The 24,084-nt window shown below is 28.4% G+C and overlaps 3 protein-coding genes and 1 pseudogene across 6 annotated transcripts in view; 1 reads left to right on the top strand and 3 right to left on the bottom strand.

Annotated features, from left to right (window-relative positions):
* The window catches only part of LOC125807086 (rhomboid-like protein 15), a 103,583-nt gene that overhangs the window by 7,370 nt on the left and 72,129 nt on the right, over positions 1–24,084 (top strand). The window lies entirely within an intron of this gene.
* LOC125807069 (xanthotoxin 5-hydroxylase CYP82C4-like) lies at positions 1,092–3,762 on the bottom strand (annotated as a pseudogene). The gene is made up of 2 exons (XR_007441636.1): positions 2,784–3,762; positions 1,092–1,958 (listed from the first exon to the last, which is right to left on the bottom strand). The product of XR_007441636.1 is annotated as a xanthotoxin 5-hydroxylase CYP82C4-like (transcript).
* LOC125807105 (tropinone reductase 1-like) lies at positions 15,167–18,384 on the bottom strand. Its single transcript, XM_049486878.1, has 5 exons — positions 18,290–18,384; positions 17,425–17,632; positions 16,590–16,806; positions 15,712–15,824; positions 15,167–15,346 (listed from the first exon to the last, which is right to left on the bottom strand). The coding sequence occupies exons 1-5, from the start codon at positions 18,382–18,384 to the stop codon at positions 15,167–15,169; spliced, it is 813 nt and encodes a 270-aa protein (XP_049342835.1).
* The window catches only part of LOC125807103 (tropinone reductase 1), a 177,143-nt gene continuing 175,518 nt past the window's right edge, over positions 22,460–24,084 (bottom strand). For 2 of the 3 annotated variants that reach the window (XM_049486876.1, XM_049486875.1), the window contains one exon: positions 22,460–22,728. In XM_049486876.1, the coding sequence (XP_049342833.1) occupies positions 22,549–22,728 (180 nt within the window). In that variant the 3' untranslated portion in view covers positions 22,460–22,548. Of the gene's footprint in view, positions 22,729–23,732; positions 23,849–24,084 lie in introns of all 3 variants that reach the window. The other variant, XM_049486877.1, reaches the window with a different exon arrangement.

Here is a 24,084-nt window from a genome sequence, read left to right on the forward strand (position 1 = left end):
CGAAGATTGTGGGATCAAAGTTCATTCATACCAAAAATCTAACATTTAATACTTGTAGATAATATTTGAATTGACTTATTTTAAGTTTTTTTTTTTTAATTATTATTTTTGATAGTGTTTGAAAAAGATAAAAAGTATTTTTAAGCATTTACTTTTAGTACAAAAAAATACTAAAATAAGCTAAAAGTTGGGTATAATCAATTTGTCGCATCTAGCTTACAAGTTGTTTAAAAAAACGATCCAAACACCCTCTTAGTCTTATTTGGATTCATACACGATTCATTCATTTTCTTTGTTAGGTCCAAAAATAGCGCCGAGCAAGGTCATCACTATATATATATCATTTTCATATACAATAAAAATATTTACTCATAGCAATTCTTTGGACAAATATGGCTCCACCACTATATGACAAATCGAGTATATATTGGCCCTTTTTTTTTGTGGAGAGATGATGAAACAATTGTGGAATGGTCACAACTTGTGTAATTTAGTGTTTGTCAATAAGGAACATAACCTAAATTTGTTTGGTATTTTTCCCATCTTGATATATATATATATATATATATGTAGTACTAATAATTGATAGCTAGTGAAAAGAATTAACGATAGTTATGGGCAGAAAATAACAATTCATAGTACAAATTATTTGACATGATTGAGACAACATGGCAATACTGAATTTTTTGTCTGATTTTTGAATTTTAATTAAATATACTAAATTCTGTAAAGAAAAAACAAAAATAAAAAATAAAATGTGCTCTTCTCCTTACCGTTCAATGGCTTTCAGCTCCTTTACAACTATCTTTCACCCAACATGATTACGAACGAAAACAAAGAATTATGTAGAAAAGAGGACGAAACGAACCAACCCACTTAGCTTGTCCTGATTGGAAGAAGAAAGAAAGAGAACGGTGGCTCTTTTCCTTGGTTTTCAGCTCCTTTTGCACGGAAAACATCGCTGGAGAACAATGTTGGGACAGAGTGAGAGCCTTCTATTGGTTATGCCCTTTTAAGTGTCAGTTCTTCCATATTATATATATTAAAAATAATTTTATAAAGACCTATAAAACCAACCTTGGATAGAAAAATAGGAAAATTAAAAGATAATTAAATCACATAAAATGTTTAAAAAAACACACTATATATTACAATAATTACTTAAAACATTAGTACTAAAGTTCGAAAAAAGTGGCTCTTAGATTTCTAGTTGCATTTGCCAAAAGATTCAGCTGGAATTTTATGCCACTACTAAAAAAAAAACAGTGAAAATCGACCTAAAAAAAAGGATCGTAAAAAATCAATCTCCGAAAATCGATTTTATTTTTACATTAAAGTTCATAAAGCATAGAACTCAAACGTGGGGTGATTAAAACTTCCACAGGTTTTACTTTAGGCATAGTAATCCCTTGACCTTCAGTCATATCCACAGGCAACTTTGATGGTGGACCAAAGTTAAATCCTTGAATTAATCGACCAATCGTAAGGTGCGCCACTTGCGTCGCGAAATTAATTCCGGGACAAGATCGTCTTCCAGAACCAAACGGGATGAACTCAAAATGTTGACCACGAGCATCCACATTCGAATGTTCATTTAAGAATCTCTCTGGCATGAATTTATCAGGTTCTGAATAAACTCGAGGGTCTCGTTGTATTTTCCATGCGTTCGGGAACAAACGAGTACCCTTTGGGATGTTGTACCCCGCCACGGTACAATCTTCCACAGCTTCGTGTGGAACTAACAAAGGTGCCGGTGGATATAAGCGTAACGCTTCTTTAACAATAGCTTGGAGATAGACAAGATCTTTGATGTCGGATTCTTCTACCCATCTATCTTTACCAACTTTGTTGTCTATTTCTTCTTGGGCATGACTCATGACGTGAGGATTGTTCAATAATAGAGACATGAGCCATGTTAGGTGGACAGCAGTTGTGTCTGAACCATCTAATATCATACTCTACATGAATATTTGTAGTAGTAAAAATGGTTACACATCTAAATTTAAAAAGGCAATAGTAATATTTGAGAACTTAATAATTAAGGATTCAAACATTTACTATAGCAAATATGTATTAAAAAATTATATTTAACTTTTGTTTGATATTGGTATAGTATCTGTAATTATACACTGTATCAAGATAATCTAAAATAGCATGTATAATTGTAAGTAGTAACCCTAATATAGTAATCAATATATTTTAATATGTTGTATATGGCGTAGCAACCTTTTTTTTTTTTTGAGTTACTAGTTATACTTATTTGAATGGTTATTCATAATTATATTTTAAGTGACTTTGATAATATTTATTTATTTTTACATCATTTCGCATATAGAAGTTAAACTTTAGTAAAGCAAATAAGTTAATACTCCCTCACTTCTAGTTTATGTGAACATATATAATTTTCTCTTTTAATGTGTTTTAGAAAGAATTTAATTTTTTAAATTTAAGGCTCCTAAATGTTATTGAGAAGTTTTATAGCCGCGTAATATTATTAATTTTTTTAAAAAAAATTGGGAATAGGGAAGGGAAAATGAGAAGAGAATTACAATGTGAGGAATTGGACATTCACCGATAAGGTGACCTTTAGGTGGGAATTCAGATATAGTCAACTAATTGAGCTACTAAGATTCCACTGCCGCGTAAATTTTAAATTACAAAATTCATAAGTTTTTGTTAACTATACATAAATGTTAGTATAATATATTCATATTAATCGTGATTTCTTAAAGGGCATGCAAATATATAAAGCAGACATGTAAAAGTAAATGGAGGAAACATACCAATACTGTAGCCTTGATAACTGTATCTCTTGTATAACCATATGCTTTGAAATCCTCAAGTTTTGTCACTGAAAGCATTGAATCTATACAATCTTGTTCATTATTATTATCACCTTCAATTTTCTTTTTCTCCATATGTTCATTAACCCAACTTTGAAGAATATCATCCAAGTCCTTGTAAATTTGCTTCATGGTCTTAATATGCCCTTGAAAATCCACATATTTGAAAATCTTGAATGGAATCGCATCGTATAAAATAAATTCCCCAGCAAGATACATAATCTTAGCAAAGGCCTTTCTAAAACATTGTGCCTCTTCGTCTTTCTCTAAAGATATATACCTCTTACCAGCAATCATCTTCACGATTATATTCAGAGTTAATTTCTCGAACCATTTACTGATATTAATCGTGTTTGAATTATCACCCTTACCACATAAATTATACAACTCTTTGATGCTAATTTCCACCTCGGAAATTCTAACATGTTTGACTTTTTCAAGTCTAGTGCTAGAAAGAACATTTTGTAGCACGAGTTTTCGTACTTGACAATAATATGGACCATAATTAGCGAAAGAAATCTCGCATAATTATAGCCATAATGTTCAGCTGCTAGACTAATTGGTCTAGCAGCGAGTTCTTTATCATTAATTGTGAAGCAATCTTTCGCTGCTTCCCAATTATTAATAACACAATAACGATACATACCTAACTTGATAGTGAAAATCGGACCGTACTGATCAGACAATTTTCCAAATGTTCGGGCTAGAGGGACGTTTTCGCCATCGCCAAAACCACGAAGATGGCCTATGATTGGCCATGATCCCGGAATTTCTGGGGGTAGTTTTGTACTTTTCCAATTTCTTGTCCATAGAATGATTGATAGAGAAAAAACTAGAAGGGTTGCAAGTGATATTTGTAGATCATTGAAAGGAAAATTATCAAACATTATTCCCAAAGGAAGAAGGAATATATATTTGAGTTTTTTTTTCTCAAGCCAATATGCTTATGTTAGTGTATAAATAATATAATGTCAAGTTTATTTATAGGGAAGTTACTACTATGATATATTTTTTATTTACCAAGGTTTCGTTTGATTCGAAGACAAGTTATGCATAAAGTAATATTGTATGCGTTTAATTCATGAAGGTAATTATTTTAGTCATTTTAACTGTATTCTATTTTTCTTCTTCATAAAATAATACATAAATTATCACTTATACATATATTATTTATCAGAATAATAAATCATTACATTGGGGAAGTTGGATTTTGTGCAAGTAACAAAATGTTGATAAAATATTTTATTGTTAATACTAGATTTTGTGCGGATATTATAATGCAATAAAAGAGCCCTTTTATTTTTTAAATTAAGTATAATAGGTCAATAATTTTAAACAAAATGATTGCAAATGTCCATGGAATTTGCGCACTTTTCTATATATAGCATATTGGCCTATACCTATTCTCTGTGCATTTGGAAGAGGTAGGGTTTGGCTGTTTGTTTTTCAATTTTTAATTCGATATTCGATATTTATATAGGAATTCTGATTAGTTCAGATTCACATGGTGTAAAATGCATTTAAGGGGAATCTTTGCCTAACAAAAAATTTTCATATTTAAAATTCGAAATCGATAGCTTTAATTAAAGTTGCACTAAAAGGATTATATATATTCATCTCATCATAAGCATCGATATACATAAAGAATTATCAAATTTAAATAAAAATTTCAAATCTTTTATATAATATTTAGATTACATTGAGTATATATGTTATTGTTTTTGCATGGAACATACTATAAATTAATTCATTTTTCGAGCCATTGTGCTCTATACACAATGATTATAACGCATAGTATATCATTTGATATTGACTTATTTGTTATTATATTAGCTATGCCACCCTTCAATTTATTACCCCTAATTTTAATAGTATTTTATCTCTTAAACATTTTGTCGTTTTTTCATGACAAACTTCCAAAACAATTATTTATTATTAATAAAAAGAAAAAAAGGAAACAGACAAGCATCCAAAACTTATTCTACACGATTAATTGGCAATCAAAGAAATAATTAAACAAATTCTTAAAAGTCACTAGTACTATGCTTAATCGGTGTTAGTTTATTATTATTATTTGTCTCAATTATGTGTTTTATTTTATTTTTAGTATGTTTGGAAGGGGATATTATTTCTTCAATTTCAATATTTCACTTGAAAGGTTTAAGATCATAAAATATAAAAATATTTGATATACTAAGCATTTTTTCATGAGTTTAAGATTATCAAATTTAAATGTGTCTATTATTTACTTAAGGATCGTCTGATTTGTGAAATAAAAGATAATAATCCTATGATAAAATGTGAAATTACTTTATTTCGCGTTTGGCTGATTTCTTATTTTGAAATTAGTTTTTTTATTTGTGTACCATCTTCAAAAGGAGACAACAATTCCGAGATAAATATCAGAGTGACCAAAATACCCTTCTAAAACTCTTCACACAAAGTACTTTAAAAATATATAGTTAAAATTGGAAATAAAAGGTAATATAAACACATGTGTTTTATATTAGTTCTTATATATTTTATTTTTAATCCGATAAATCAAATATCTACCAAAATAAATATAATCCATGTATAATTCATTCATCCACCAAATGACCCTTTAATTATTCCAAGATTTGTCTTTATTCTTGCTTTTTCATATTTTATGATTTTATCTTTTATCCTTACTTTTTCACGTCCCAAGAAAGATACAATGCATATTATTTATGTATTTATATATAATCATAGTATATTTTTTCCTCCTTTGTTTATTTACATGTTGAGCCAATTAGTGTAGTTGATTTTTAATTTGTAAGAAAGATTCTTTAGTACTGAGAATAATGCATGTAGATTCAGCAGGATTAAGGGGTAAACATGTAGATTCAGCAGGATTAAGGGGTAAACAAGTTATGTACATAACATCGAAATAATAAATAATTTTTTGTGGAGTACCAATTTATATTTTCTTATTATAATATTTCACAAATTGTGTTGCATATCGAGAGGGAATAATGTATTTCAGAAGAAGAAAAAAATAGTTGCACATATACTCGTCTATCATCCCACGTTAACTACCATCTTTTTTTCTTCTTCATATCCCTAAAAGCATAACTCTACAACAAATTTTAAAAAAACTATACAACTTATTTGTTCCGGAACTCATGTTGAGCGAGGTGAAATTTCAATTTCGGAAGGTAAAAACTTGAAGGAATTAGAATTGGATAGATTAGGGTACTTAGGTCAATATTTTTTATATTTAATGAATGGCAAAGACAAGTATTAAGCACCTAAAATACGAGGGATAAAAATTAAACACCAATCAATTTTAACGACAATTTGTGCAAAAACATGTATCGTGTTAGCTCCGGATGAAATGGGCCGACTCATGGGCTTCACAACTTAGCAAATGAACAATTAAAGGGAAAATTAGCTAACTAGTCAAAATTATTAACATAATTATTAAAAATGTCAAAATGTCAATATTTTAACAAATAAAGTGTATCCTAATATAATTCATTTATCTTCCTTTTATTTCTCAAATTGGGCCCATGAAAAAATAAAAGACTCCATTACCCACTTTTCACTCTCTAAATTTTTTACCCAAATTCTATCATTTCTCTTTCTTAAGATTTCTTTCATTATTCTATTTTGTCAAGTAACTTAAACCTTGCCTTTTTAAAATCAAAATCCTCCATTTTCTAAGAAATCTTAGAAATTATTCAAAAGATTTTCAACCTTTGTCAAAGTATTGAGATACAAAAGTATTTTGTATGTTGGATCTGGATCAGGAAGAATTACCAGGTGAAGAAGTGCCATTTTTGAAGTGCCAATATTAGGATAAATCGTTCAAAAGTATTGAATTGGATCTGAAAGAAGTGTCGGGTGAAGAAGTGTCATTTTCGAATGTCACTATTTGGGAAGTTTATGAAATTGTTGAATATCAAAGTGATGAAAAATAACTTTATGGCATGTTGCATTTTGTATCTAAACTACCAAATTGTATTCTTTACTGTTTTTATTGTCTGTTGCATTTTGTATTCATTACAAAATTCATGTGGTATCTTGCTAAAATTTGAGTTTTTTAGATGTAACTTGTATTTATTTTGTAGGTGGTATTCATTTCAAATTATGTATATGTTTAATTTTGTATTATATTATAGGACAATAGATAAATACTTTTATAGAATTTTGTATGCTATTCTAAATTAGGCTTCCTACAATTTTTTTAATTTTTTTTTTGTATTCATTCTAACTATATGCCAACAAGTTTTGTATTTTTTTGTGCTTACTTTGTATTTCAATATCATTTTGTATTTCAATCTCACTTTGTATGCCAACAAATTTTGTATTTCTTTTTTATTTTGTATTAATTCTAAATGTATGCCAACAAATTTTAGATTTTTTGTGCTCACTTGTATTTCAATATCATTTTGTATTTCAGTCTCACTTTGTATGCCAACAAGTTTTGTATTTCTTTTTTTATTATTATTTTGTATTCATTCTAAAATCTTCTTCACTGCCAGTAAAAATCTTAAATCAATCGACTTCAATTCGACATGAATTGAGTATTTTTAATGGAGTGTTAAAAAAATAATATTGAAAATTTGAGGAATAAGGGAGAGAGAAGCCATGTCGATTGTGGAACCAAACACCTATAATAGGAAAGAGATTTTTTAAAAATTAATCCCAAAAGTAAACTATGAAAAGAGTGTAAGAGTAGTGAAAAAAAAAACTAGGCCTACTTAAAGTTAAACCAAAATTATGATTAGTAATTATGGTAACTTTGTTGGTTTAAATTTAAAAATTGCCTTATTTGAAATCCTTTTGATATCTTTCATCCTAAATAGCAGTAGATTCCTTAATATTCGTTTAAGGTTTGGCCGAGTATGGAACGATCAATGGCATATACATAATTAAGTTATTGTAGAACATTAAATTCTCTATAAAGGATAAATTCCTTTTTAAAAATATTCTCTCCCCTAAATTTCTCCATTATGTTTTTAAACAATTGTATTTTTTAATAAAAATAAATAAAAAAACATAAATCAGATGCATAACAAACTAAAAATCTGATATTTTTAATAAATATTGAAAGTGTGACTAAGAGATCCTTTTAAATGCTAAAATATTGACATTTTGAAAATTTCCCAAAAGTAAATCTAACACTTGGCCCAGTTAAGGTCTGGACTGGGCTTAGGGCAAATGATTGGGTTCCTATTTTGGGCCTAATGAGGATGGGCTAGACAAGAGAATAGTGGGTTATATGAAATTATCATTTTATTGACGAGGGTTCGATTTCACACCTTATGATCTCTTTCCCCATTTCCTACCCCCACTTTTTAAAAACTAAATAGATTAAATTTACATAATCTATATTATAAGGGAAGAAGAAACTCAATAGTCAATAGGACATAGCATTGGCTAAGACACAATAATAAATACTTATCGGTATTCGAGGTTTATATCAGATTATACTATTTTATCATGATTAAGTTATATTGTATGTGTAATAATAAACTATGAGTTCATAATAAAAATGTATGTTAAGATACATGTGATGTATTTATTTGAATTGATATAAACACTAAATAACGATGCGTTTTATAAGATACAATAGTAATATTCAAATTTGTATGAAGGAAAAAATATTTTTTTTAAAAAAATATTTTTTATGACAGATTTATCAATAATGTTCATGAATGCTTTCTCTCCTAGCTACTGTTTATGAATATAAATATTGATTAATTATAATCAGATCTAGGTCGATCCACTTATAATTAGTGGAAAATACTTTATGAGCTGTGCTGATATCTTTGCTTTAACACCAAAATGGACATAGCGTGTAAAAAATATTTAATTAATGTCACTCCTCAGATAGGCTAATTAATAAAATTGATTTTCAAATTTTATTCGGGAGGGACTATATATATTCTGCTCTGTCATATATATTCTCATGTTTTTTGTAAATCAATATTATTATTTATTCTTCATTCTATTGTTGTTAGTATTTTTTTACAATTTTGATTATCTTTAATATTTGAGAAAATGGCTTTATATACCTTTTTAACTTTGTCATTAAAAATTGATATATAAAATCAGCTCACGTATATTTTATCATTACACAAATAATTCGATTATATCTTTTTCGTCCAATAGAAGTAAAAATTTCAATCATAACTTAGTTCTTTTGATAGTTTATTTTTAGAAGCAATCCATATATATTTAATTTTGTACATTTACACAAATCTCATAGTGTTATGAGCTAATTACATCTTATCTCTATTCTTTTTCAAAATACAAAATTCTCTTTAATTTGGTGGAATCCGAATACATCCCAAAACGTCCCGATACATCGCGTCCTTGTTTCGAATACATCCTTCAACGTAATGATACATCGCGTACATCGTCCTGATATATCGCGTAAAGCGATGTATCTGACTGATACATTGCGTAAAGTAGCATCATGATACATCACATACTTCCTGATACATCACGTAAAATAGGGATTTTTTTTAAAAAAATTAAATGCTAAAAAATTTTAAATAGTAAAATAAGTTGTGTATTTAAGTAATTTTTTATTTTTATTTTTTCACATACATATTTTTTTTTTTTAAATCTTTTAAACTTCTTTGATTCAACGGCTAAATTGAACTTCTTTTTTTTTTTACTTTTATACTAATTGGGTGCTATTCCTTAATTTTGCTTGTATGATCAAATATACTCCTTTTCGCTAGACGAAAAAATATAAAGTATCTAAGTTTTATTTATATAAAAAAACAATAAGAATATAGGTGAGCCATATTTTTAACAAGGAATTCATCAACTCTAAATCGTATTGACATATATATCAGATCTTTTTTGCTTAATATTTTTCTTTCTTCAATATTTTTTCATCATTACGTCTCCCTCTTGCTGGAAATCAATTTTCTTAAGTCAATGGTCTATCAAAACAATTTTTCTACGTTTACAAAAATAAAAATAAGTTCAATATATACATCAATTTTTTCGAACCTCATTTATAAAATTACACTAAATAAATTGTCGTTAGCATAGTTGTCATATTTCTCCATGGCTTTATTTGCTTTGTTTTCAGTGCTTGAATTAATTAATTTAATTTATTCTTTTGTTATATGCCGTAGCTGTTGTGATAGGTACTGGCTCTATCTTAATTCAATAAAAAGTTAAAAATTCAGAAGACGACAATTCAATGACTCCAAAATCAGTCAGCTTTTTCTTTATTTTAAATCATTTCTCCATGACCTGTCTTTCATGTGCTCTTCCAAATGCACTTTCTTTCAAATTTCTACCCATAAATATATTTTATAATACAAAAAAATAATATAAAAAGTACAATGTTCACTGTCATACACCAAGAAATTATCATAAATATTCATATAAAGGGAATGTTTTTTCTTCAATTTACCATAGGGAAAAAGGTGTAAATATTAATTTTGCAATCTAGAGCAGATACATTCTTTGTTTTAAAAAAATAGGAAAATTATACATAATAACAAATATTTAGTCTAAATTCTATAGTATAGCTATAGTTTAAGAGAATTGTAATTTATGATTACAGTTTCCCCAATTTTTACTATTAGTCTTATTTGTAGTATTTGTTTGATTTGTATAAATCTAGAATTTTGTATATATGCTTACTCTAATTATTTGTATACGATTTATGAAAGCTTCATAATAAATTATCATGTTTGTCGATTGACAAACGAAATACTCCTATATAAATAGAGTTCTGAAAATTTCTTCAATGTATAAATACAAAATTTATATATATACTTATCATATTTGTATATTCACAAACGAAATATACAAACAAGCAGAAACAAATTGCAGATTCCACAGCAAACAGAACTATATATATGTAGCGCAATTATCAAAACTATGGGTATAAGGCATTTTTATGTCTATTATATTTGCTATTTCTAAAATTTTCTCATATATATATACTCCTGTCGGCTAACAATTTATTAACATATCTATATTTACTTAATTACAAAATGTATACTTCTGACCTTTTAATTAAAAACTTTCACAACTTTTTAAAATTATTTCACCTATTTTTTACACTTTAGATCCGACCAATCCAAATGGAAAATAATAATAATTCCTAATAGATGAAGAATTGATATTTAAATAAAAAAATGGGTTGGATTTGAGTACGTAAAAAATGAATGGAAGTCAAGTGACATTTTTAGAATTTAAAAATCCATTTTAAGAATATCATACCCCAAGAAATTATCAAAAATATTCATGTAAAGGAGTGATTTTTCTTCAATTTACAATAACAGGAAGAGGTTTTTGATAAGTTTTCAATAACAAGAATTAGCTATATTTTCTTGTTTACTTATCAAACATTAAAAAATAATCAATTTTACACAAATTTCGTAGTATTAAAAGTTAATTACATTCTATCTCTATTTTTTTTAAATTGTAAAAACCCCTTAAATTTGGTGGAATGTGATATATTCCAAAATGTTTCGATACGTCGCGTCTCAATTTCGAATATATTGTTCAACGTCCCGACACATCACGTATGTCCCAATACATCGCGTAAAATAATGTATCCAGCCGATACATTGCACTAAATGATGTATCCGTCCGATACATCGTATAAACTGTGTAAAGTGATGTATCCGACTGATACATCTTGTAAAGTACCGTCTTGCTACATCTAAAGTGATGTATCTAATCAATACATAGCGTAAGGTGATGTATCCGACAATACATTGCGTAAAGTAGATATTTTTGTAATTTTTTCAAATGATATGCAATTTTAGAAAATATAATAAATTAAGTTGTGTATTTAGATAATTTTTTCCTAAAAAAGACAAATCCACTTAATACCCGAAAAATATTTTTTAGAAAAACATTTTGCTTCGAACCAAACAACCCCCCTAATCAGAGGCAGAGCCAAAATTAAGAATTTGAGAATTCTAATACAAATATAAGATATACAAAAAAGTTAATGAATTCATTTGAACTTATAAATTCCACCTAGTTTCGCCTCTACCCCTAATTCTCCACTTTTTCAACTACTATATGATGTTGAGCTATACATAGAAGCTTTTGATCATTGAGAAATCGAGTGTCTCTGCAGCTTTTTTTTTATTTATATATACTCTCTCTTCATTGCTAAATCATATCAAAGAGAGAATTAAATTAAATTCAAATGAAAATGAAGTGTTTGGAATGAAGACTGATCCAAGATCCTTCCATTTTTTTTATTTTTCTTCTCTTTATTCATATTTACAATATATTTTTCGATCTTCTTTTATATATTTTTCTTTGAACCGAGGATTTATCATATATAATCTCTCTACCTCTAATCATAAAAGTAAGGTTTGCGTACACTTTATGCTCTCTAGATTCTCACTTGTGAGATTATACTGAATATATTGTTATTATTGTTGTCTTCATTTTTACAATATCCTTCTATTTTGTTTTTTGTTCTTATTCTTTAACCATTTTTTTTTGTGTTTGGTTCTTGATTTATTTTTTTTGTTCTTCAATATCGTCCAACTTATATTTTTACTAGATTTTTTTCTCTTTTTTTTTTAATTTAGTGATACAAATAAATAATTAATGGAGTGATCTCGGACCAGGCTTCATTCCTTACACTCATTTTCTATCACCTCAAACAAACAGCTCCTTGAAAATCAAGATAAGTACTTTAATTAACATCTTTTTATGTTAATTACTAGCACTAATTATTATCGTTATTTTTATTTTACACGTCTCTTAATTTTTTACTCTATAAGGTTAGGGTTTTATGTTTTTAAAGTTAGTATCTTTGATTACTCTCTACTTTCATAAGACAAGGTAAGATTGCGTACAAACCTCTTTCTTCAGATTCTATTTGTAAAATTTCACTAAATATGTCATCGTTATAATTATAAGTTGTATCTTTGATTAGAATCTAGAACACTACTTTTCATGTGCTACCATAGAACTTCTATTTTGTTTATTTGTTGAGATATAAATATTTTTAATAAGGTCAAATTTGGTTTAGGGTTTTCTTTAATCGAAGTCCAGAACTATATATACATGTATTCATATAGAAGTTTATATTGTTATAATTGCAGTTCTTGCCTCTTTTAGATTTACAAATGAGAAAGAGATTAAAATCTAAAACTATTAAAGGTTAGTATCATCCAAAATAATCTCTCTTTCTTTTACTATACTAAACTAATTTGTATTATTATTCAAACCGTAGAAATAGTCTTCGCAGAAATATATGATAAGACTATATACCAAGTACAATAGAAATATATGATAAGACTATATACCAAAGTACAATAGAGTATAGAATAATATAATGTTTTAGGTTAGTGAATGTCCTCTAATTCATAGGCACTAGTAAGACAATCTTAAAGGTATTTCTCACACACCTAATTAATGAAATTATTGTCCTTTTTCATATTTTCAATTGTGCATGGTTGTATGATGGATTTGTATATATTGCTATATTCTATGAGTCAATGGATTTATGAACAAAAGAAAGAGTTACACATGCTTAACACCTTGTTTGAATGGTTGTTAGTATTGTATTGTATTGTATTGTATTGTTAATTATAATAGGGATAATGGTTTGAAAAATATCTCAACTTTGATCGGATTTGCTGTTGCGATACTAAACTTTCACAAGGACCTATTACCTCCCTAGACTATTTAATACTGTATGTTTTACCCCATGAACTATTTAATAGTGTATTTTAAAGGTATATATATGTGCCCACGTGGACACATTACTATTTATAATTTTGCATTATTTTTTATGTCCACGTGGGCAAATATATATGTTTAAAATACGGTATTAAATAGTCTAGAGAGGTAATAGGTCCTCATGAAAGTTTAGTATCGCAACAACAAATTTGACCAAAATTGAGATATTTTTCAGACCCTTATCCCATTATAATACGATGTTTGTTTTGATTGTTACTTAAATTTTATTGCATCGTATCGTTTAAATCTATCGTTAGATAACGACGAATAGACTCGTTTTGTGTAACGATCGGTTTGGTGTTTATCTTAATTTATTATTTAAAAATAATATTTCGTCTTTTATCCTACTTTTTAATAATAGCTTTACTCCATACCCTACTCTTCTTTATAAGTTTATTACTCAAATTATGGATGTGTGACTTTATGTAACGACGAAGAACGATTCATTCTATCCAATCACTGTATTCATTAAAATAATACAATACAATACGATTCTCAAAAAAAAATAATAATACAATACAGTACGATACAATATAATACGAGAATATAATACGTACAAACCATCAAACAAAGTGTAAAGGATGAGGCAAACACAGAAGTTGTTGAAATATGAATTGCACCAAAAGCAAAGCAATGTCATTTCAAGCTATTATATTACTTTTAAAACAATTGCAAGTAAATTTCATCAAAAGTCAAAAATTATTTGTACTTCTAGCACTCATACAAAATAGCTTATATTTGAAGCACTTTCACTTCAAGTAACATTAATGAACTATCCCTTTTTATAAACCAAAAAATAAAAAGTAGCACATGTTAGTGAGATAATTTGAATGAAATCTTATAAAACTTGTGATATTAAAAATATCAAAATAATTGTACAGCTATAACGCTTGTGAAATTTGTGAAACAAATTAATTAACTTATGTCAAGATATATAGAATGTTCGTAATTTTTTTATATGAAAGTCGTTCAAAGCTATAATAAGCAAGGTAATAGTTCTAATTTAAACTCCAAAACTAATAATTATTAATAATAAATGCAATAGAAAAGAAACAAGATATATTAATAAGATTATGAATTCGAGTCATCGAGAGAGAGCTAAACGGTGAAAACTCCTGAAAAGGGGTTAAAATCCAAATATAAACATATATTAATAAGGCATTTTTTCTTAAAAGAGAAAATTACGTGTATAAACAAACATATATTAGTTAATTAGTTAACATAACTATAGTTTGCCTTAATTATAATCCGCAACTTACTTTTAGCTATAATTACGCGGCTCAACTTTTTATTTTTGTATAATTCACACGTTTGTATAATTCGGAATTTGTGTAATATCATTTGTATAACTTTTGTATAATGTAATTTTGTATAATATAAATTGTATAACTATTTACTCTTCAGATGTTTGTAATTGTATCAATTCGTTATTTCGAGTTTATACAAAAATAACTGAATTATACAAATGTACCCGCAAATTATACAAACCTGTTAATTATACAAACGAGACAGCTTAAATTGTAGCTACAACTCGTAAATATGCAAACTATAGCTATGGAGCATAATTAAATTTATTATAATGGCTATTTCCGAAAGTTCCCTATTTAAAATCCACCATTAGCAGTGAATCCACCATCGGCCCATATAATCTGGCCCGTTATATATGAGGCCGCAGGGAAACAAAGGAAGGTTATTAGGGCCGAAATTTCTTCGGGCTTTCCGATCCGGCCCATTGGAGTTCGAGAAATATATTTATCTATTTCTTCTTTTTGTCGAGGATTTTTCTGCAATAAAGTAGAACATTAAAAAAAAAATAGATATAAAAAAAATCAATTATTTTAATTATAGCATGTTTGATGAAGTTTCTGAGAAAAAAATAAAATTTATTTTAGAGGATTAAAGTGTTTGGTCTAAGATTTTAGATTTAAAAAGTACAAAAAGGAAAAATGTTAGAATAGATATCGTTTCAAATAGTTTATCAATATGATTAAAATATACACAATATATATATTATGTGTATTTCAATCATGTTAGTAAACTAGATTTTTTCCCGATATTCATATGAGAATTCAATAAATTCAAAACTTATTCAAGAAAATATTATTTATTAAGGATTTTTTTATACCTATAGCTCGAAATCGAAACTTACACTTCCTGCTTCAATGAGTGGAGTTGAAATTAATGCTGGTGCAACTGAATTAACACGAATTTTGTCCTTGGCCCACGCACAAGCCAAATTCATCGTTATTTGATTTATTGCTCCTATACAAATAAATAAAATGGAAGTTTATGGAAATTTATAGTATTCTTTTTCCACTATTTGATATCTATAATTAACTTTATTAGTTCAAATTTATATCAAGTAAGAAAACTATAATTCCTTATAACTAAAACATTACAGTAACTACTTCAATATGTATGGTCCTTTGTTGTTTCAATTTATGCGGCGGTGTTTGAATTTCAAACCCTTTTTTATTAACTGTAATTATTTCACTTGTCATTTAAAGTTTAAATATTTTTATAGTATTTTTATATGATTTTTAAATTATAAAAAAAAGTTGAGACTCCACTAAAGTTGGAATCATTTATCGATACACACCTGAATTAATTTATTTCTTAGTTACCCCATGAAATTGGTATTTCAAAAGATTGACCCTTCAACCCGACCCATTTATTAATAGACCTCATTGATGTGTACATGGAATTAGTTAAGGTCGAGGGGTCAAGACTTTCGAAATACCAACTTCAAAGGGTCCCAAGGTTATTTCTATTTTTAAATATATAAATTTCATTTCAAAAGAATTAAAGAATCCATAATATTCATATTTAAAATTTTGACTATCCAAATTCAGATCCGTAACAAACAACAACAACAATAATAATAATAATAACATACTCAATGAAATCTCAATAAGTAGGGTCTGAGAGGATAGAGCATACACAGATCTTATCACTATCTCATAGAGGTAGAAAGACAATTTTCGAAAGACCCTCGGAAAAGTAAAAATGATGAATAGAAAACATTACCTTTAGAAGCAGAATAAAGAGACAGAGAAGGCATGGCTGAAAATGTAGTAGTTGAAGAAACAAAAATAATATTTCCATTTTGAGAAGCCTTCAATAATGGATAAGCAATTTGAGATAAATGATAAGCAGCTTCAAAATTAATTCCCATAGTTATGTTGTAATCTTCTTCTGTGTAATCTTTAATTTCCTTATATATAGCTACTCCTGCATTATTTACCTAATTAATCATGAACAAATTAAAATTAGTCAAACAATTGTTACGACTAATTATAATTCCATAAAAGTTTAATTTTATTTAATAAATTATTTCACCACTAGCTAGAAAAATGTAAATTTTCAATAGACGTTCCCATTGGAAAACCATAGTCATTAATATATTGGGATTTTGAACGAAAAATCTGTCAGAAACATTTTCAAGAAGTCAATTATCAAGTGTCTGACGAAAAATCCATTAGAAACATTGTAGATAAGTCGACTAATTCCTGACATAGTCCTTCAAAAAAATGTTAGAAATTCTCTTGAAATCATGACTTTTTGACGGAAATAATTTTCCACAAACGCATTTTCGATGGATTCCGTTGGAAATGTGTTTCCTAGAACGCGTGGTTTTTATATTTTGAAAAAATAGAGAGTGGTTCTTTTTTTTTTCTCATCCTATGTTTGATATCTGACTATTACGTTATAGGGTCCATTCTGGGGCACTACTGATCCCAAACAAAATGCTTTCATATCTAGAAGCTCAAATATGAAACCTCTAGTTAAAAGTGAAAGAATCTCAATCATCCCATAACAAAACGGAACTATAATATAAATGAGATTAAATAAAAGTCTTTACCAATATATTGAGCTTCCCATCAAATATATTTTCAATAGTCTTCATAAATTTTTCACGTTCAGTACGAGATAATAAATTACAAACAGAACCTTCAACTTCAAGTCCTTTTTTTCTCCAAATTTCAAGGCATTCTTGAAGTTCATTTTCATTACGTGAACATGTATATACTCTTGCTCCAAAATTTGCCAATTCTTCCACTATAGCATACCTAAAAACAATTACAAGATCACGATGACGATAAATCAAATGATCACAAAAGAAAATTATATACTTAAAAAATATAATGTTTTAATGTGAATTGGCAAATGGTTTTGGTGGGGTCTAGAAAAGACATAGTGTATGTAGACCCTGCTATTATTTCGGGGAGTAGAAAGACTATTTTCGAAAGATTCTCGACTCAAGTGCATCAAATTCAAGTAAAAGTGAAAGAAAACATGAAGAAAGCATAGCAATTGATAAAAAGTACGGTATAAAATCTACGAGAAAGAAACGATAACAACAATAAAATAGTGTGATAATTGAAAACACAATAAACAACATATGACAAGCACTACAAGGGTACGGTTAGTACTATGACAAGCACCAGCAAGATTAAATATTTGCAAGACAAGACAACTCTCCACCCTACTAACCTTCTACCCCAATACCAACCTACATATGGAAAAATAATATAAAGTATGTCAACAAACAAAACTGCGTAGCTAAACAACAAAAGATCCATTCTTATCCCAATTTGGCTATGATTGCCGATATGTTATAAGAAAATTCAATCAACTAAGATTTTTTTAACAACGAGTTAGCTAGAAATTACCGATAAATTTCGTAGATGATTTCGAAAGATTTATAGGGAAATTTTGAAACTCACCCTATGCCTTTGGAGCCACCAGTAACAAGTGCAGTGGTGCCTTTGAGACTCCATTTTTCTCTCAATTTTTCCTCCTTGTTTCTCAATTGTGCCATTTCTGGTTTATTTATTTATTATTAATATTATATTGTGAAAAATCTTAAAAGTAAGGTAAGGTTTGGAGTCACTTTATATATATATGAAGAGAAAATGGTTTCATAGCGTGTGTGAACGGTTCACATTGATTTATATCTTTACATCGATTCAATAAATATCTATACGGAAATAAAATTAATCTATAAAATCATGAATAGTTCAACCTATTTCAATTTGTACAAGTTAATTAGTCGCTTATTAGACTCTAGCATAAGCATAGGAAATAAACATGTTAAATAAACTTTAATGATATTGAGAATGTATTTTCTTAATTCACAAAAGTTAAAGCATTATTGGCTATTACACTAATAATTAACTATACATATTTAAGATTTAATTTATATATATCGTCCATATATATATATATATATATAGCATTTAACCATAAATTCTCAAATATTTTTAATAAGCTATTTTTGAGTGAAGTTTAAATTTAACTTACGTCTAACCTTCCACGTATTTGTTCAATTTAAGTAACATTATGTGGTTGTCTATAAATCAAGTTTGAAATGATACCACAAGAATTGTCCTTCTAATTTGTGGATGTGAATCAATTACGTAATTAATTTGGATTGAATGATTATAGTTAAGTTGCAATTTGTAATGGGACTGTAGTAAATGTTGAAGATTTTCAAAGAATTAGATATAACATGCTTATTATATCATTTTTTAATTATTAATTCATTATTGGAGTTAAAAAATTAATAAATTGACGGTGCACGTAACTTAAATTCATACTACTTTAGTAGTAGTAGAGTATTAAAAGATAACTTCTATAATTTTGTTAAATAACAGTGTAAGCAGATAAATGTCTCTTTCATGTCATTAATCTTTCAATATCCTGTGAAATAGTTTGTTATCTAAAAAAACCATGATTGTTCATCATTGATAATTTGATTTGAAAATAAAAATAATCTTTATTTTATAAAGATATACTCTCCCGTTTTGATTTAACACGAAATAAAAATGTATGTTGTAAGGCTTTTTTTGGCAACATGAGCCTTACAATATATATTTTAACGTCATTTATCCCTCCATCCAAATATTACCCTTCTAGAAATTTTGTTCAATTTCTGTGCCTTTTTGAGCCATTAGCTAGCGTTGGTGATTAAACTAATTGACGATAATTTTTTTTAACTTTTAACTTATACATACCGATAGTTTATAAGCTTAGGCTAGCTAACGTGTTATCAATTATGTCTATTTCTAATGTGCCTATTAAATTAAGTGACAACATGTGGTGGCTATAAAGTAGATATTACAAGCAAAACGAAAATCAAAATTTGCTTCAATTGCAAAATATTAATTATGACAAAATATGTCATAACGGGACCAAGAACTTTGTAATATGTTTATAATAATCTATAGAGAAAAGACATAAAGTCACCACTGAAGCTGTCCCGAATTTTAAAAAAGACACCTTAACTTTGCGGATGTCCTATTACTCCACAAAACTATTTCTAACGATTATAAATACACCATTTTAACCCATTCTCAGAGCAGGTGTAATCTCACGTATTGGGGGTGCGTGAATGACAAAAAAATCACCCCAAACCAATCTAAAAATGCCATGTAGCAAGATTGTAAGCCTCCATTTTCTAAAAAAGTTCAAGAAACAGAGAATTTCTTGGTCAATGCCTTTCATGGTGGTTGTTGAAGAACAATTTCATATTTACTTAAGAATATAAGAAGATTTATAGGATTCCTAAGTGAAAATTTTCACTGTTATGTAAACAGTGAAAACAAAGGATTCCACAAAAGTCTCATATCCAAATCTTCCATTTTCCACCTCTGCAAAAACTCCATTTTAGCTCATTCCATCTTCGTCTTCTGCAACAACAACAAAAAATAGAGCTACTTGTTGGGTTCAAAAGTGATTAGGACGACAAATAAAAGCATGCTAAAAACATATTATTAATATAGTTTAGTCAAACGACCTACATATTATGAAATTAATATTAAGAAACATAAATATGTTTCATAAACAAGACTCTCTAAATGACTACATTGTGTATTCTATCGTGTTTTATTTTATATGAGAATAGGGATCTTCAATTTATAGCATTCCATACTTTTCCTTTAAGGAAAGAATAAACCAAATATGTAAGAGAATTATATTTTCCTTTCATTAAAAGTAAAAACATTTATGGTAATGTTTTGTCTTTTCTTTTTGGAAAAAATAAACTTAAAAAAAGATAAGAAAATCAAGGCAAAACCTTAACACTACAGCGGTACGACGCTAAAAAGAACCCATCAATTGAAACTCCAAAATTATCTCAATGCCTTTGAATTCTTTCCTCAACGATGCAACAACTCGTCAAGACCATTTTCATGAACAATTTGTATCTATTAAACCCAAATTAGTTAATGCACCCATTTACATTGAAGTTTTTGAGTTTGTACTCACAACTTGTTTGTGCTTTTGAACTTGACCCAGAAGATTTTGAGGATCAAAATGTGAGTGAGTTAGGATTTTACCCAATTCATTATTAAATGAGTAAGAAAAATAAAATTATATTATTTTATTTGAGGTGAAACACATGCACAAGCTATGAGATTACAAAAGTTGTAAAAAGGGTGTATTTATAGTTGTTGGAAATACTTTAGTGAGTAATAGGACACCCGCACAGTTACAGTGTCTTTTTGAAATTCGAGGACAACTTCAATGGTGACTTTATTTCTTTTCTCTAATATATATAATCATCCGTGATTGTGAATCAAAAAATAAATTTGTTATTTGAAATTGCCTGTCAATAATTCAATAGTTTAGATTGAATGGCTATGATTAAGTTCCAAATTGTAATGGAAAACATACATGGTGGTCTATAACTATAATAATTGTGGTAGGTGTTTAAAGAACAAAACACAATCATGTTTCAAACTATAGGGAGAGTTAGTAAATATAACATATACATGTTTAATTATAAATATATGTTTTTTGCTACCAGATACATTGAAATATGGAGAGAGGCGAGCAAGAATATGAGAGAAACGAGCGATATTTATCTATGTATTCCAAATACATGCTAATCACACTAGATACACACTACATATATGTATCTGTATGTATATGATGTAATTCACATGTACCTAGGATACTAGATACATAGGAAAGTGGTGAGCGAGATGGGATGGAGGCATGCATGATTTGTCTATTTATCTCATATACATGCTAATCACACTAGACGCACATTATCTGTATGTATATGATGTGAGTCATATGTAACTGGGATACCAGATACATAGGAGAGGTGACGTGCGAGATGGAAGGGAGGTGAGCGAGATTTGTCTATATATCTCATATACACGCGAATTCACTTGGATACATTGTATCTTGAACACAGTACAACTAACTTTTCCCCAATTTATCTCGAGATATATGTATCTAGACGCACCAAAATTTGATAAAATTCATAATATTGCAATCTAGCATATATCTAAATAGTTAACTTCTAAACTAGTGAAATTTCTCTAGGTTAGCCAAATAACAAACACGTGAAAATGGAAGTGAGTAGTTGAAGAACACAAGCACATGGACATAGAAATTGTTCAAGTAAAAATTAGGCAAATGACATAGTATAAGAAAGAAATTACTTCCTTTCCCTACTCTTTCATTAATTACCAAAAATCCCTTTTTTTAGTGTTTTTCGGATACATAATATAGCAGTGTGGATACTTAATATAGCAGCGCGGATACTTTAATTAATAACGGACGGATACTTTAATTATTAAGTTGTTAGCAGCACGAATACTTAATTAACGGGCGGATGCATAATATAGCAGTGCAGATACTTTAATTAATAACGGGCGGGTAATTAAATTATTAAGTTGTTAGTAGCACGGATACTTAATTAACGGGCGGATGCATAATATAGCAGCGCAGATACTTTAATTAATAACGGGCGGATACTTAAACTAATAAAGTATCCGGTTAAGTTGAATTGGCGGAAAATAAGGGATTTTTGTATTTTAGTAAAAGAGTAGAGAAATATTAAAAATAGGTAAAGAAGTGTTGTGTATTTGAGTAATTTTTCCATTGTTCAAAGCATAATGGGCCGATAATAGGCCCAAAATACAAATTACAAAAAATAGAAAAAGATTACAAAGCCCAAAGAAAATAACACTTAAAACCCACCATTAGCTGTAAATCCACCATCGGCCCATATGATTTGGCCCGTAATATAAGAAGCAGCTGGGAAGCAAAGAAAAGCTATTACTGCTGAAACCTCTTCGGGCTTTCCGGCCCGGCCCAAAGGAGTCTTAACAACCAAACTATCAATTTCTTCTTTTTGTTGAGGATTTTTCTGCAATAAAAATAATAATAAATAAATTGTTTTCTTGACATGCTTATGTTGCATGAATAGAGACATGGACACATAAAAGTTTTATTTTTGGTACAACAATAATATAACTAATATGCTTCACTCTTATTTAAGTTTGAGTCGACTATATGAATATTTATTAATCATATTTTTATTTTAATTCGGATGATAACCACCTTCTGCTTTCAATTATAAGATCGTGAGTTTGAGTCAGTAAAAAGGCAAAAAGGTTAGAAACTCTTAGGAAGAGATTAAAAGACATTTACGATGGTAAATATAATAAATATATTGTCCGTTTAAAAAGTGACAAAATTCCTCCTTTTAATTTGTTAATATCATAGAACTTATGTACAATTGACTTAGACCAAGTCTCACGTTATATTTCACTCTAAAAGACATGAACTCGTTTTGTATTGCGATTCAATTCTCTTGTGTGTGCCAGTCCAATCCATTTTTTTGGTTATTTATCGACTCACTAATAAGGACAATTATTTATGAAGTGCGAAAATAAATTCTTTCTACTTCACGAGGAACACTTACTTTTGAGATACTCGATAAAGTTTTTTTCAACACTAAATAAATAGCAATATTGGTAGAACATATTGATAAATAAAAACTAAAATGTAAAAATGACAAATATATTCCTGAACTATCGTAAATGGTATGTAGATACCCTCCGTCATTCTTTTGGGACATTGGTGCCCTTGCCGTAAAAAAACTAGAGCATATATGCCCTTCACTCTAACGAAAGACTAAATAGGGACACATGGCGCAATCTTATCCGTCGATCCGATATTTAATAAATGTCAGGTCTGTGGATAAGATTATGACACGTGTATGCCAATTAGTGTAAAGAGTATATATGCTCTAGTTTTTGAACAACAAGAGCACGAATGTCCCAAAAATATGACAAAGAATATCTGCATACCATTTACGATAGTTGAGAGGTATATTTGTCCTTTTGCCTAAAAAGAATCATACTATACCTTTATTGCAGTTTCAACTTGTGGGGTTAAAATGACTGCTGGAGCAGCAGAATTGACCCGAATATTGTCCTTGGCCCATTCACATGCCAAGTTCTTTGTCATTTGATTTATTGCACCTATATTATTAATAATATAAGATTTAAAAAAAATGGTTAGTCACCAAATGTAAAAAAAAGAAGAAAAAATAGGACGACAAATTCAACAACAACATATTCAGTGTAAATCCCACAAAAATGAGACTGGAGAGGGTAAAATATACAAAGGCCTTATCCTACTTTGGAGGTAGGTAGAGAGGTTGTTTTCGACAGATCCTTAGCTCAAGAAAAAAAAAAACAATCTAGAGGAGTATATA

The sequence above is a fragment of the Solanum verrucosum genome, unplaced genomic scaffold (genome assembly GCF_900185275.1).
Source record: "Solanum verrucosum unplaced genomic scaffold, falcon-dt-bn FXZP01000196.1, whole genome shotgun sequence".
In the NCBI taxonomy this organism is placed as follows: Eukaryota; Viridiplantae; Streptophyta; class Magnoliopsida; order Solanales; family Solanaceae; genus Solanum; species Solanum verrucosum.

Excerpts from the sequence above, each read along its gene's own strand:
- LOC125807105 (XM_049486878.1), bottom strand. The coding sequence starts at position 18,384 with ATGGCACAATTGAGAAACAAGGAGGAAAAATTGAGAGAAAAATGGAGT. Across the intron at positions 17,633-18,289 it reads GGTGGCTCCAAAGGCATAGG|GTATGCTATAGTGGAAGAAT; the intron begins GTGAGTTTCAAA and ends AATTGTTTTTAG. Across the intron at positions 15,347-15,711 it reads CACTCATTGAAGCAGGAAGT|AAAAATCCTCGACAAAAAGA; the intron begins GTAAGTTTCGAT and ends ACTTTATTGCAG.